Raw genomic sequence first — 15,321 nt, 5'->3', positions numbered from 1 at the left:
ACATCAGAGGTAAGTTTTTGCAAACCTAACTGAGTGGTTGAAAATCATATACCCATCAATATGTCAAGCTTGGCATTATTGTAATCTCTCAAATAAAGTAGCCTAATAATTCCACTGCAAATGAATGTGAACATTTCTAAATTTGCCGCCGGCTGTGTTGCAGTACTGCTCTCCGGAAAAACAGTGCAAGTCTATTGAGTGTGACAGCTTCACTTTGGACAAGTATTCGACTGTTCAATTCAGTCTGTCTGGAAAAGCCGCCTTCAGTGATTTCGAACAACACGCAAAGGTCAGTATTAAAGGTGCCATTTACTAAAAAATACTTTTTCTAGTATGACCCATCGATATCCCTACACCTATATTTACCTATATACCTATATGAGGCTGCGCCCCGGGCCGATGTAAAAGTTGGATGGGGGGCGCATTATAAATATAAATAAAATTAACATTAACATTAACATTAACATTAACATTAACCTATCAAGAAAAGATCCATGCTGATGCATTTTCACACAAAACAAGAGCACAACTAGTTGCTAATAAAGTTATTTCAGTCACGAGCCCTCACACCTTAGCTTAACCATTTATTGAATATAGAATTAAGCTCTAGCAACCCCTAATATATACAGACAGAGCAACACCAAAGCAGGCGGAGGCTGGGTGTGGTGGTGGGAACAAAAACAATGTGTAGACTGACTACTTAAATAGGCCGTAATGTGATGTCACCTGACAGTATGGCCCATCTGAACTGTATTAACTATATCATATTAAATATGGTGATATCATATCTTAATTTTTTTCCATAGAGCATATCACTGGTCAAAAGATTCACCGGGGATAGAGCCAAAGTGAAATTCAACAACTTTGTACAACTCAGCTACGACAAACAACATTACGTCCAGAGAAGTAACCCAGGGGTACGGTTGCTGTAGCAACAAAACCTTCAAGATCTTCAACTTGTTTTTAAAGCGCAATAAATAAATCTAATCAAGATCTTCAATGTGGATCTATAAAAGCATCCATTCAAGTTGAATGTGTTTTATGTGTTTGTTTTTTTTGGCAGGATAAACATGACTCCACAAGTTTCCACAAGGCAAAGGTAATTCCGTTTTTGAAAATCAAAAGTATAGTATCAAGTATCAAATGAAAGGATTCAAAAATAAATAAGAAGAATCTTTTAAGACTGACCTACTTGATAATGATTTATTAATGTATATTCTTATATTCTATCGCTACTCGTGACAGTTTAAAAAATATCATGTCTCTACAGATTGCTGTTGAGAATGTCTATAATAACAATTATATTATTCCATTCCATTCCATGGGTTCCTACAGATTGCGGTTGAGGCTGAGTTCATCATCCATCCAAACCAGCAACTGATCATCGGGACAGGAGTTGGGGGAGGGCTCCTCCTCCTGATCTTCATCACCTTGTGCATGTTCAAGGTCAGTAACCAAACCCTTTTCTGAATTGTTAGGAACACGACTCCTTACGTCCCCTCCTCCACCCTCCAGTCACTTCGTCCTCAAAAAGCATTGGAGGAGAATATGTAAGGGGAGGAACCTAGGTCTTCTCCCCACTACAAGTCCCCACTTCTGATGCCTCAAAGACATTTAACCAACCTTGACATTTTGAGTGTACTGCCCCTTTAGTTGTTTCCATTGTTTTGTTTACCTTCACCCTCAGATGGGGTGCTTCAAGAGAAAGCGGCCTATGGAGGAAGGGGAGGGAAACGAATCGGGGCAGTGCACAGAGGAAGGCGACACCCCGGCTCAGCTAACATCACTCCTTGGTGATAGCAAGGCGGCGGACAACAACATCTGCCTACCTGGCAGCAGTGAGGGAGAGGGAGGGGAACCGAAAGAGAAACAGTATGTCGGTAGTGTTGAAACCAATGAACAGGATGTAGCTAATGTTGGAAGCGAAGATCAAGGCGTATGAGAGTTAGAGGCAGGGTGAAGGGGGAGTCTGAAACTGAAGCAAACAGCCCTGAGGGGGAGAATAACAGCAACCCTACTAGCAAGGCATATATTCCTACAGTGTCTGATTATATAACCAATTAAAAAGTGGAAGCCAAAAAGGCGCTCAATGGGACTGAGTATAACAAATGAAAGATAGGAGCAGACAAATAGAATGTAGGATCTTTAAGGGGTATTCAATGCGTGTTACCAAGGCAAATTCATGTCTTTTAGTTGATTACACAACGAAGCAACCTTAAGATAATGATTGAAGTGGACATACATTCATGTCAGGCTCTATTAAACTTCTCAATAGTGGAGGAAGAATTGTTTTGATATCATTCCTTATTTCATTCCATGCATTACAATGAGCCCGTCCTCCAATGTCTACCTCCATCAGCCTCCCCTTCAGTTAATCACTCTTATCCCTCTTCCACCAAGGCAATTCGAAGGCTGATTCGGAGCCAGTGCCTAATATCAAACCAGTGCTTTGCGTTTCGACAGCAAAAGAACCGGCTCTTGGGCGTGAAAACTGGTTCCACAGTGGCACCAACACTTGGCTGGTCTAGAACCAAGAACCACTTACTGTACGTCAGAGGCTGGGGGCGGGATTATCATGACCAACGACAAATCGATACCAGCATAGTCGATGCTAGGTAGCTAGCTATATAGACCTAGAGAGCTAGCTTACAACAAAGGCTAATATTAACATCTTACGTTTAGTGTTAATAGTAATCAAAACGTGTTATGTAATTACTTTTCTTCTTGAACGGAACCACCGTCCATAGCGATGAGCAGCACAGTCGTATACAGTGATGTAATGACGTGGCTCTCTAGTCTGTGGAACAGCAAACCGGTTCTTAGAAGATTCGCAAGTTGAACCAATTGCGAACCGATGTTCTGCCAATTTATGCTACCGATCCAGATGTGCGAGATATTTTCTTCACATGCGAGACTACTACCTAGTGGTTCTGCACATGCGCACGCATGGTTAGGGTTAGGTTTCACACTACCGTAGCATTTTTTTTACAAGGCAGTGTAGATTGGCAGAACACCAGCACCAGACGAGATGCACCAGACGCATGGGTGGAAAAGAGGTACATTCTTAGAAAAAAGGCTTTTTTTTTAATTCCATGGAGGAACGCTTTTGTGTTATATGTAGACCCTTTTTAGGTTCCACATAGAACCCTTTTCACAGAAGGTTCTAAATCGAACCCAAAATGGTTCTTTAAAGGGTTCCCCAATGGGGACAAATGAAGAACCTTTTTTTCTACGTGTATGATACTTGTTGACATGAATGATTCTCAGACTGATTAGGGCATGAGACATAATGTGGCTTTTAATCAAATATTACAATTTAAGCTTTGCATATTTCACATAGATAGATCTTATGTCAATTTTAGTTTATCTATGTTGTTGTCATTGATTTGCATAAGTAGGCCAGTGGATGGCTGGTGGAGGTAGAAATCAGAGGACGGCTCATTGTAATGCAGGAACGGAATGAGGAATGGTTTCAAACGTGTATGATACATTCCTCATTCCGTTCCATGCATTTACAATGAGTCCGTCCTCTAATGTCTACCCCCACTGATGTAGGCCTACTTCAGATCTACATATACTGTGAATACTATTTGTTTTTCTATTCTAATTATATTCGGTTGATTCTATTCATAACATGCATATAGAGCTGTTATTTTCAATAGTTTGGTCATTAAGTGTACTGTATGACTTATGTAATTCACTATAATATATGCCATTTAGCTGACGCTTTTATCCAGACTTACAGACTTTGCAGTGATTGCATACATTTTTCTGTATACGGGATATGACATACAGGAATCAAACCCACAACCATCGTATTATCAGCACCATGCTCTACCAACTGAACAGAGGACCATTGCTGTATATTTCGTTACCAAGACCGAAAGCTGTTCAAATACTGCACTTGTTTGTAATTTTGAATGTACTTTTTTTTGTTCATGTTGTAAGCAGGGCTCCCCTGCAAAGAGACCGTGGTCTCAGTGGGACATCCTTCATAAATAAAGGTTTATTAATAATAATAATGTATTTACTTACGGCGTATACTGCATGTTGGTTGTATTGATGGCCACATTTTCTATTTGCTGGGGACGCACTGAATTGAAATTAAGTTTTATGTTAGTCACGGCCTGCTCTTTCATTTCTAACCGTTGTATAAATAGTTGTTTTGAAGCCATAACATTCACCATTCATACATAAAAGAAAAGTTTCACTTTTATATCTTCATTATTATTGATTTTAAAAACCACACCTGAAAGAAATGCAACCAATGACTTGAGCATAAAAATGACCTTGGTTGTTGTACACTTCAGTGTATGACCTCTAGTCAGAGTTAGGAGAAAATCATAATCGGATCACAGCAACCTCAAACATTAAAGAAACAAAGCTTTATTGGCAAGACTGAGGATCCAAATCCCCCAAAACATACTAGGTGTAGTACTAGGTCCGAACGTTGGGGCTGTCTGGCGAACGATACACTGGTATGAACGCGGGCTCGTTCGCCAGACAGCGCCAACGTTCGGAGGTTTCCGAACGCGAACGCGAACCGGCGTTCGGAACTGCCGGTGTGAAAGCCCTAACAGTAATTACACTTGTAATAAACAATTTCCTCATGGGAATTTTTAATAATCACCTCATCAAGGTCAAATTCCTCCACCTCCATTTCACCCCTCTCTTCACCATCCTCTTCTTAAACACTCTTCTGACTCATCCCCCTCTTTTTCCAGTCTCTTCTTAATTTATTGTTGTCTCTTCTTCTTCCTCCTCCTCCTCCTCCTCCTCTTCTTCTTCTTCTTTTTCCTCCTCCTCTTCTTCTGCTTCCTCCTCCTCCTCCTCCTCCTCTTCTTCTTCTTCTTCACTCTGCCTTTCTCGTTCTGTGTTGATTGATCCTCTGGTGATTCCCTCATCATCACCTGCTGAAGAGCAACAAGCACAATTTAGGTCTGATACACACCAACAGGATGGGACAATGTCTAGAATGCAGTATATTTCAATTAGAAATAAAAGCTCATAGTGAGACGATTTAGAACACACAATGAGCAGGTTTTTGAAAAATAAACCCCCACCAAAAACCCCCACAATGCTATCATGAAGCTCTGTAAATAAGAAAAGTAGCCTAGTTTTAGCCACAGGTACGTCATATGACTGTACCTGTGTCGATAGAGTATCCATCACTGTCTTCTAGCTCCCCCTCCTGGCGAAATGGACTCAGGCGCAGGAACAGGGTGCTCAGAATGGACCTGGAGGTTGGCTCTGGTGGGTGGAGACAGTACAGTCAGGAGAGTGATGCATGTTAACATGGTAGATACCAAGTGGGATCCTTGGGAAGACCCTACCCTAAACCCTAATCCTAACTTTAACCATTTTAAATGGCAACTTCAATGACGTCAGAGGCTGTCCCACACATTCCACTAAAGCATTTATCATGTAGAAACGGAGGTTAAATATGCATATAGCATTATGGCATAACAATGTGTAAACAAGGTGATATGTGAAGATCATATGTCATTCAAAATGAATGTGAAATATGCCATGTATTTGGGACATCCCTATGCATGTAGTATGTAACTGATTGAAATATCCCTATTGCATTTTATGATAGTGTAAATTAATAAAGGGAGAAATATGAGGGTAAAAACAAACAAACAACATGTAAAACATGCCTATTGCAGGTCCTTACCACTGTGAGGAGTAGGGTCTGGAACCACCTGCTGTGCCCGAGCACTGGGGGAGTTTGGATGGGTCTGAGTAGGAGAGTTCTGAGTGGAGGTCTGGTCGATGGGACCAGCAAAGAGGCTACAGAAAGGTTTCTCCACTGGTTTCTGGGACTCAAACAGACCATCAACCAGAGAAGTACTGTTCTCCTTGCTTGCTGTAGGGCTTGGAGGACATTCCGGGGACCTCTGTGTAGGAGTGGAGGTCTGGGCGATGGAGCTGGAAAATAGCCCACGAAAGATTGTTTTTGAAAGCTTAGCTGAATTGGGAATGTGGTCATCCTCGCAGTCTGGAGCCTCTGGAGAAGACTCATGGGAATGAATGGAGCATGTGGGACTGAAGGAACCACAAGGGGGGTCTGGCTGGGACTGTGTGGGTGGATGGGGTGTGAGGGGCTCTGAAAAGAGACTGCTGAAGGGTTTTTTCAGGACAGCCTCCACAGAACAGGGAACTTTTCCCTTGCTATCTGCAGAGCTCAAAGGATCAACAGACTGAACTGAATCTGGGGGACCGGATAGGGATCTAGGAGGAAGTGGTTGGGCCTCTCCAATGGGGGCTGAAAAGAGGCTACTGAAGGGTTTTTTCAGGACCGGCTCCACAGAACAGGGAACCTTCCCCTTGCAATTTGCAGAGCTTGCTAGGGCAGCTGGTCGGCTCTGTAAAGGAGGGGTCGAGGTGTCATCAACAGCTGGTTGGCTCTGTGTAGGTGGGTTGGGAGTGGAGCTCTGGCCAATCGTGGCTGAAAAGAGGCTCCTGAATGGTTTATTGAAGCTCTTCTGGGGCGCAAGGACAGCTCCAACAGAATAGCGAACTTTCCCCTTGGAGTCGGCAGAGCTCGGGGGATCAACAGACTGGCCTGAATCTGGGGGACTGGATGGGGTCCTAGGGGCACATGGTTGGGCCACTCGAAGGGGAGCTGAAAAGAGGCTGCTGAAGGATTTACTGAAGCTCTTCTGGGCCCCAAGAACACACTCAACAGAATAGGAAGCTTTGCCCTCACTATCTACAGCTCGCGGCAGTCGGCCAGGGTATCTAGAGGATTCCGAGGGAACGATTGGAGCACTGGGGGGGCCTGGTTGGGTCTGTATCACAAGAGGGGGAGTGGAAATATCGCTGATGGGGGCTGAAAACAGGTTGAAGGGTTTATTCAAAGGCTTACAGGACCTAAGGACAGCCTCAACTGCATAGGGAACTTCTCCCGTGGTGACTTGATCGTCTGTTGGGGGGTCAGGGCACTGACGTGAGTCCCGGGGATCAGGTTGGGTCTTTGTAGGTGGGTGGGGAGTGGAGGGCTCACTAGCAGGAGCTGGAGAAGAGCTGTGTGAGGGTTTCCTCAGTGGTTTGACTGAATCTGCTTTCCTTTTGTAGCCTTGATCAGCTGATGGTGATGGGTCAGGGGACTGAACTATGTCTGGGGGACTAGGAGGACATGGTTGGGTCTCACCAATGGGGGCTGAAAAGAGACTGCTGAAGGGTTTTTTCAGGACAGCCTCCACAGAACAGGGAACTTTTCCCTTGCTATCTGCAGAGCTCAAAGGATCAACAGACTGAACTGAATCTGGGGGACCGGATAGGGATCTAGGAGGAAGTGGTTGGGCCTCTCCAATGGGGGCTGAAAAGAGGCTACTGAAGGGTTTTTTCAGGACCGGCTCCACAGAACAGGGAACCTTCCCCTTGCAATTTGCAGAGCTTGCTAGGGCAGCTGGTCGGCTCTGTAAAGGAGGGGTCGAGGTGTCATCAACAGCTGGTTGGCTCTGTGTAGGTGGGTTGGGAGTGGAGCTCTGGCCAATCGTGGCTGAAAAGAGGCTCCTGAATGGTTTATTGAAGCTCTTCTGGGGCGCAAGGACAGCTCCAACAGAATAGCGAACTTTCCCCTTGGAGTCTGCAGAGCTCGGGGGATCAACAGACTGGCCTGAATCTGGGGGACTGGATGGGGTCCTAGGGGCACATGGTTGGGCCACTCGAATGGGAGCTGAAAATAGGCTGCTGAAGGGTTTACTGAAGCTCTTCTGGGCCCCAAGAACACACTCAACAGAATAGGGAGCTTTGCCCTCACTATCTACAGCTCGCGGCAGTCGGCCAGGGTATCTACAGGATTCCGAGGGAACGATTGGAGCACTGGGGGGGCCTGGTTGGGTCTGTATCACAAGAGGGGGAGTGGAAATATCACTGATGGGGGCTGAAAACAGGTTGAACGGTTTATTCAAAGGCTTACAGGACCTAAGGACAGCCTCAACTGAATAGGGAACTTCTCCCGTGGTGACTTGATCGTCTGTTGGGGGGTCAGGGCACTGACGTGAGTCCCGGGGATCAGGTTGGGTCTTTGTAGGTGGGTGGGGTTTGGGGGTCTCATCAATGGCAGCTGAAAATAACCTGTAGAAGGGTTTGTACAAGGGCTTATGGGATCCAAGCACTGCCTCAACTGAGTAGGAAACTGGTTCCTCAACACCTGGGGAACTTGAGGGAGGATCAGAGGACTGAGTGGAGTCTGTAGGAGCAGTGACGTCAGGTGATTCCCTGGTCTGCCACAGGGGAGCGCTCTCCTCCACGGCATGCGGCTCAGAGGAGCTGTTGTAGAAGTTAGGTCTAGAACAGAAAGATATAGTTACTCTCAACAGGAATCAAGTCTCACACACTGTGTGTGTGTGTGTGTGTGTGTGTGTGTATGCGCATGCTCATGCTTGCTTGTGTGTGTGTATGTGTGTGTTTCTACCTGTTAGGATTCAGGAATATATCAATGACAGGCGTTGGTGTCTCTGGGTTAACAGTCTCCTCTGAGCCGGTCTCTGGGTTAACAGTCTCCTCTGAGCCGGTCTCTTCTGTGACCCTGGCTGTGCTTGTTGCCAATGCCTGAATGGGGAGAAATCTACAATAAATCCTCCAGCACATTAGGCAATGCAAGGCCTCAGAGGTTGCCATCCTGCTGTTCTGTCCTTCATTTACTTATTTAGACCTGACATGTAAATCAGGGGTTGTTATTCCATCAATGTCGCTAAAGGAAATTCCTTATCTTCCAAAACCAAATCTTATTTTTGATAACGTGGCCATGTGTATGTTATTTAAGCCTATCATTTGTAGGATAGGCTGTAACAATGGGAATTCCAAACCACCCGTTGTATAAACATATATTATATATTTATATGCGCATCATATTTCTATGGTCTGAACAACATGATAGTCTATGTAGTAGCCTATGTAAGTGAATGCACTTCATTGAAGGACCAATACTCACCGCATCCAGCAGCTGTTTGGTCAGCTCAGTGAGAGGTGCGTGGGAGAACTTGCAGCTCTCTTTTAGTAAACACTTTGAAGTGTGGTAGAACTTGCAAGGGAAAGTATGTGGCTACTACGTCAAAGAATTCACTGGTGGTTATAGTTCACAGTACAAGAGGAGAGGCTGGTAGAACGTAGGAAGACGGGCTCATGGTAATGCATTGAATGGAATGAGGAATGGTATCAAAGGTGTGTTTGATACCATTCTTCACATCAGGCTACACTTCCCAATAGTGGGGGCAGAATTATTTTGATACCATTGCTTATTCCCTCCACCAGCCTCCCCTGCAGTACACGAATGTGGATGTGTGTAACATGTCATATGTACAGTGAATCACATTTAGATCTGTTTAAAAGGACAAATACAGTGGAAATGGCCCCAATGGTGCTTATAGGAACATTTAGGAGTTGAGAAATGTGTCAGTAAACAGTGCCATTGCTATGCTGCTCAACAATGTTGTTGCAAAGGTCTTGGGAGAGATCTTTGCCTCTACCCATTATGAGATGTTTTTTTAAAGTTTTTATTATGGGCAGTCCCACTCATATTTTTCATTTATTGGACAGATATAGTGAAGACAGACAGGAAAGTAAGGAGAGGGGGCATTTCAGCAGGGCATGGGCCAGATTCGAACCCATGCCGACATGGGCATACAGTATGTGTGCACTGTAGACCGCGGTGCTAGACCACTGGACCACCCCAGGGAACATGAGATGTTTCTGACAGGAAATCTTGGTGACAAATGATTTGTTTACTTGCATTCATAGGGGGGGACCAACCCAGCTGATTCTTCGCTGATAATTGAAGTAAAGCCAATGGCAATGTGCCCTGTTTGAAGCCCAAGTTTGACACAATGGTCAACCAGACCATTTGCGCATTTGGAAGTGTCTGGTAACTAGACTATTGTGTGATATAATGTCATATGTAAATCACATATCGTCAGTTTTGATCTGTTTAAAAGGATATTGTGCATGTAGGGGCAGCTCTCTCTTTTGGTGCAGAATCCCTGGACGTAGAACTTACAAACTTCTTTGAAGTGGACATCCATAGTGTGTTCCAGCTGACAGTCATCTCCCTGGGAGGAACACAGAACAAGCAATCAGGATCTCAAGCAAATTAGTGACGCATAAATTGACACATATTGAAATTAATTTGTGACACATACTTTAATCTAACTGTATTTTTTTATAATGTATGTAAACTATGTATGTATGTATGCACTTTGAATTGCCCCTGTTGTATGAAATGTGCTATACAAATTAACTATATACAATAATTATCTACATAATATGTACAGGTATACATAATCTAATGGCTACTGTGTCCATAATGGGTAAAGTGGGTCTAATGTCAAGGATTATTTCAATTGTTTGTTGAAAAGCATATTTTCCAGCAGTCAAAACTTGCCTTGATGCACCTGCCCTTGAGGAAATGTTTACAGACCAGCCTTCCATCGACCTCCAGGACGTTCTGCTCCATGAACGCCTGGGTCATTAGGGGTTTTCTGGGCTCCAGTATGGCCTGGAAGACATGGAGGGAAACATCACAAAAAAACCTGTCCACCACCCCCCCCCCCCCCCACACACACACACACACACACACACCACAACAACTGCCCACCCACCCCCAATTTGCATTGTGTAATATTGTAAAATACCTTCATGGATGGCCTGTCTCTGCCATGGGACTGCTGTCCACCACCTCTCCGGGACCCTGTCCACTGTCCACCTCGACTAGCACCACCTCTGCTCCTATTGGCCAACTCTCCACCTCCACCCCTATTGGCCCACTCTACACTTCTACTGTCACCTCCTCTGTCCCTATTGGTCCACTGTCCACGACCTCTGCCCCTATCTTGTGTGTGGTTACCATCAACATGGTGCCCACCACCTCTCTTGCTGTAGTTTCCGCCCCAGTTGCCGCCCTCCTGTCTCTGTTGTCTTGGTTCCCATTTCGTCTGTTGTCGATGCTGTTGTCCTTTCTTTTTCTTTTTCTTCTTGTTGTTGTTGTTGTTGTTTGCACTCTTATCTTGGACATCCTTTCTCTGGTCAGGATCTGTGGGAAAAGAAAGAGTGAGATGAAATAAGAATGTTACACACCAACAGCATGACTGTAGTAATAGTTAAAACTGTGTGTGTGTGTGTGTGTGTGTGTACTGTCCTGTGTGTACTGTGAAAATATGGCCCGAGCTGCAACGCAATCTGGGGGGTTATGGTCCCGAAGTGGCAGGCGTCCATATATGATCCATGTCTAAATGATATGGCTTAAATATCCTACTAAGTGATCAGATATAACCAATGGCATATGATCAGATTCAGATTCTTGTAACTAACACAAATGCAATGAATGAAATTACATCAAATGTAACTAACAAGAAACTTACTGAAGGATTAATTAATGTTGAAATACAGTCATAGCCAAAGATATCGGCACACCTGCACATCTGTCAGATAATAATTTAAAGTCACATATCGACGACGACAATAAAACAGAAATCCTGGTATTGACCCCGAGCTCGGTAACGGAGACGGGCACATCGGCCATGAGGGGATGGCTGGAACGGTGGGTGCAGGTACTTAAGGCAAACGACAGCTTACCTCATTGACTTGACCCGTGTGGAGCCTCTGCTAAGGAACTCCGGGACAACTCCCTGGGCAGCTAAGAGAGATGCTAGCATCACTGGCTTGCTAAGTGAAATCAAAAAATCTGAAATCTCTTGACTCTACCCTCCATGGGAGAAATCAACCACCTAACGACACTGGTACAATGAATGACTGGACAGGTGCGCCAGTCTAACTACTCAGTCTACTCGGCTCGTTAGCAGGTCTGGGATTGGGTCAGGCTAAAGACAGAGCAGCGAAACAACTACACCCACAATGGGAAGGTGGGAAGACACACCTATGGGTGGTCCCACAAGAGAGCGTAGAGGTGGTGGTATAGGCAATGCATGGGATACTGTCCACGTGCAAAGAATGGGAGAAACAGCAGCTTTGGATTCCTGAGCTCCTAATCCATGAGGTTCTCAAAGGCTGGGACGTATGAGGTCAGTATAGCCGGGAGACAGTATGTATGTGTGTGTGGGTGTGTGTGTGTGTGTGCGCGTCCATATAAAACCCACCCCTGGCGACTCCTGCCCTAGATTTGTCTCTCTCCAGCTTCTCCTCTGTAGAATGACCTGAGTGTCGTTCTCCCTCCTTTAGACGGTAGAGGTCCAGTTCTTTACTGAAGTCGAGGCTGGGTTGGTCATAGTCAATCTTCACCCTATGGTAATCTCTGGCCTCTGAGTCAAAGTCTGAGTAAGGTCGGGGGGCTTCGTGGAGTTTGGCTTTCTTGGTCTGGTGGTCAGGTAGCTTCTGTGGGAAAAAGAAACACAGACACACACACAGACGTTTATTTGGCCATCTTACACTTGAAAGTATCTATTACCTAGAGTTATGTAGTGCAGGGCAGTTCACAGTTCACACACACAGCCGTGGAGGAAAGGTGATAGAGTCAAATGAAGATACAGGAATGCGCTGAATCATCCGAGAATGATCAATAAGTTTACCTGCTGGTTTGTTTTTTTCCTTTTTCTGTTGTCTTTCTGTGGACCACCCTGCAACGGTTTCCCCCTGGACTGGTCATCTTTCTCGGTCTGCCTTTCGAAAACAGAAAGTCACGCAATGATACAACGTTATTCCAGTTGAGGTGCCAACACTGTCACTTGACACTAGTAACGTTACACATTAAAGTTGACAAACGTGTCTCCTTTTAAAGGCTCGAAAGAAGAGAAATAGTTAGCACTCGTAAGACATTTTATCGGAGAAAGCGAGCTTACCTCTCTGTCAAAAAAGACTCCAGGGGCTTCGTGTCAGGGAGACTTGAGAAGAGGTTAGAGAATGCCATTTTCCTCAGTAACTGATGCAGTTAGATGCAAAGATGCCTCAGTATTTACGCAAAAACAAAGGTCAGAGGCACACGTTATAAAAAAAGTACCTGAGCAGTTTTAAATACAGTAGAATGCTCTCCGATAAAGGAGTTTTCAACTTTTCCACAGCTGTTTTCACTCGCGATGTGAATGTGGTTCATTGCTAGCTAGCACCTACGTCACGGCGTAAAACGTCACGGCGTGATGTTTTTCCTCACCAACTTCCGTACCACGTCGCCGCCCACTTTAAATTCAGATTTCAGAATAAAAGCCACGCCCCCTTTGAAAACTCGGACAAACAAACAACGCTTCACTGACAGTGACTGACTGACTGACTGACCGACCGTGACTGAATGACATTCAATGATAAAAAGAAGTCTACCACATCCCAAAGGTGTTGTAGATTCAGATCTGGTGACCGGGAAGGCCACTGAAGATAATCAAATTATATATGATTCTTGTGTCCTTCATACTATCTTCATTTAGGTTGGATATTAATATATATAGATAACATCTATCATCAAACGAAAGTGAGTCAATGGGCGGAGCTGTGAGGACAGTGAGTCACATTATTATTCACACACACACACACACACACACACACACACACACACACACACACACACACACACACACACACACACACACACACACACACACACACACACACACACACACACACTGTATGAGACTTGATTCCTGTTGAGAGTGACTATTTTTCTCTGTTCGAGACCTAACTTCTACAGCACCTCCTGAGAGCGCCCCCCTGTGGCAGGCCAGAGGTCACTGTTCCTTCCACAGATCCTCTGATCCACCCCTAAGTTCCCCAGGCAGTGAAGGACCAGCTTCATACATAACATACGCCATATAGCTGTTATAGTTGGAAATGCATGGCAGGTCAGGAAACTACAACTAAACTTCATCAAAGCATATTTTTTTATTGCTGAACAGACAATAAATGTGATCATAATTTATCCTGACAGGATCATCCTCAGTCTATTGATTATATGATATTGATCTTATATTCTATATAATGAGGTCTTAAATTAAGCCAATCAAATTAAATTGAATCAATAATTCTGTCCAATCAGTTGATGACACACCCTGTTCGCCATATCCTTTCTAAATGAAACAATTAAATAAATAAAAACAAAGATAGTGAGCTGACCTTTGCTCCTCCACATTGGAGACTGTCCTGATACGGCACGAAGTCCAGGTCAATCTGCTACGCCACAGAGAGAGAGAGAGAGACAGAGAGAGAGACAGAGGTAGATACATTGAGACTGAGAGAGAGAGAGAGAGTGAGAGAAAGAAACACAGAAAGAGAGAGGTAGATAGGTAGGTAGAGAGAGACAGAGAGTGAAAGAGAGAGAGAGCAAGCAAACGAGAGAGACAGAGAGATAGAGAAAGAGTCTGTGTGTTTTGTGCTTCTCTCATTCCCCTCAACTGAACTCTGAAGATCCAGACTGCTGTGTCCCTACATCCCTTTAGCTCTCCTCTAACCCACACCATGCCACACAGGACCCCCCTCATCCTCCTCCTGCTCCTGGGCCTAAGCTCCATCCAGGGGACCCTCTCCCAGGACCCTGAGGACCCCCCACCGGCCCCCAGCCAGGCCTCAGAGGCCGACCCCTCACAGGCCCAGGGGGAAGACGGAGACTGGGGGCTCGATTCCCTCCGGGGAAGCTTCGAGGCCGTCAACGGATACTTTGACTCCATGCTGGAGCTCATGGGGGGACGTGATGGAGTTTGTCAATACCGCTGTCGATATGGTAGGTTGTTTTGTTTTTTAGTTTTTAGCACATTTTTATTGGTGTATTCATAATAGTATACACCGTTTACATCATCTTTACATAACAAAGAACACAAATGTATGTTACTAATGTTGTTATGGTTTATGTTTATGTGGCATATGTTTATGAATATTGGAACTTTGACTGTGTTGAAATAGACAGATAGATTGTAGTACAGTATAAGATTTGAGTAGAAATGGTCTGGATGTTTTGGATGTAATGATAGTTACATTTATGTCTAATTTATGTCTCACTGTCTACAGCAGGGGAGGCCGGTGGAGGCAGAAATCAGAGGACGGACTCATTATAAGGCATGGAACGTAATTAGGAACAGTATCAAACATCAAACACGTATCAAACATGTTTGATATCATTCCTCATTCCCTTCTAGGCGATATAATGACCCCGTCCTTCTATTTCTACCTCCACCAGCCTCTACCGGTCTACACTGAAATCTAATATCTACATACAGTATTCTAGACATACTGTATACAACTGTCAAATCTGTCAAAACTCCTAAACCCAAGAACACCATAGAACAGTAGTAGGAGAGACAGTAGGAGAGAGTTAGTTGGGTTAGCTCATTCCAGAACTTTCCTCAAGAGTTAGTTGTGTTAGCTCATTCTAGAACTTTCCTC

General features: G+C 44.5%; 2 protein-coding genes and 1 long non-coding RNA gene across 3 annotated transcripts in view; 1 reads left to right on the top strand and 2 right to left on the bottom strand.

The window, feature by feature from the left end:
* Positions 1–1,683: 1,683 nt before the first annotated feature.
* LOC308149823 (uncharacterized protein) lies at positions 1,684–8,065 on the bottom strand (the record flags this gene model as incomplete). The annotated part of the gene is made up of 5 exons (XM_080522709.1): positions 1,684–1,712; positions 4,857–4,910; positions 5,149–5,250; positions 5,678–7,721; positions 7,928–8,065. 5 exons carry the CDS (start codon positions 8,063–8,065, stop codon positions 1,684–1,686), a joined length of 2,367 nt encoding a protein of 788 aa, XP_080378835.1.
* Positions 8,066–9,594: 1,529 nt separating this feature from the next.
* On the bottom strand, positions 9,595–10,817 carry LOC308149546. Its single transcript, XR_013937254.1, has 3 exons — positions 10,641–10,817; positions 10,387–10,504; positions 9,595–10,054 (listed from the first exon to the last, which is right to left on the bottom strand). It is a non-coding gene; the product is annotated as an uncharacterized lncRNA (long non-coding RNA).
* Positions 10,818–14,127: 3,310 nt separating this feature from the next.
* The window catches only part of LOC308149545 (group XIIB secretory phospholipase A2-like protein), a 4,113-nt gene continuing 2,919 nt past the window's right edge, over positions 14,128–15,321 (top strand). Inside the window, exon 1 of the mRNA XM_080522404.1 lies at positions 14,128–14,662. Within this exon, the coding sequence (XP_080378530.1) occupies positions 14,401–14,662 (262 nt within the window). The 5' untranslated portion in view covers positions 14,128–14,400. The remainder of the gene's footprint in view (positions 14,663–15,321) is intronic.

Source organism: Nansenia antarctica (assembly GCF_963989245.1).
Source record: "Nansenia antarctica genome assembly, chromosome: 2".
NCBI lineage: Eukaryota > Metazoa > Chordata > Actinopteri > Argentiniformes > Microstomatidae > Nansenia > Nansenia antarctica.
Note: the sequence above shows the minus strand (reverse complement) of the source record. Positions and strands in the feature narration are given on the sequence as shown.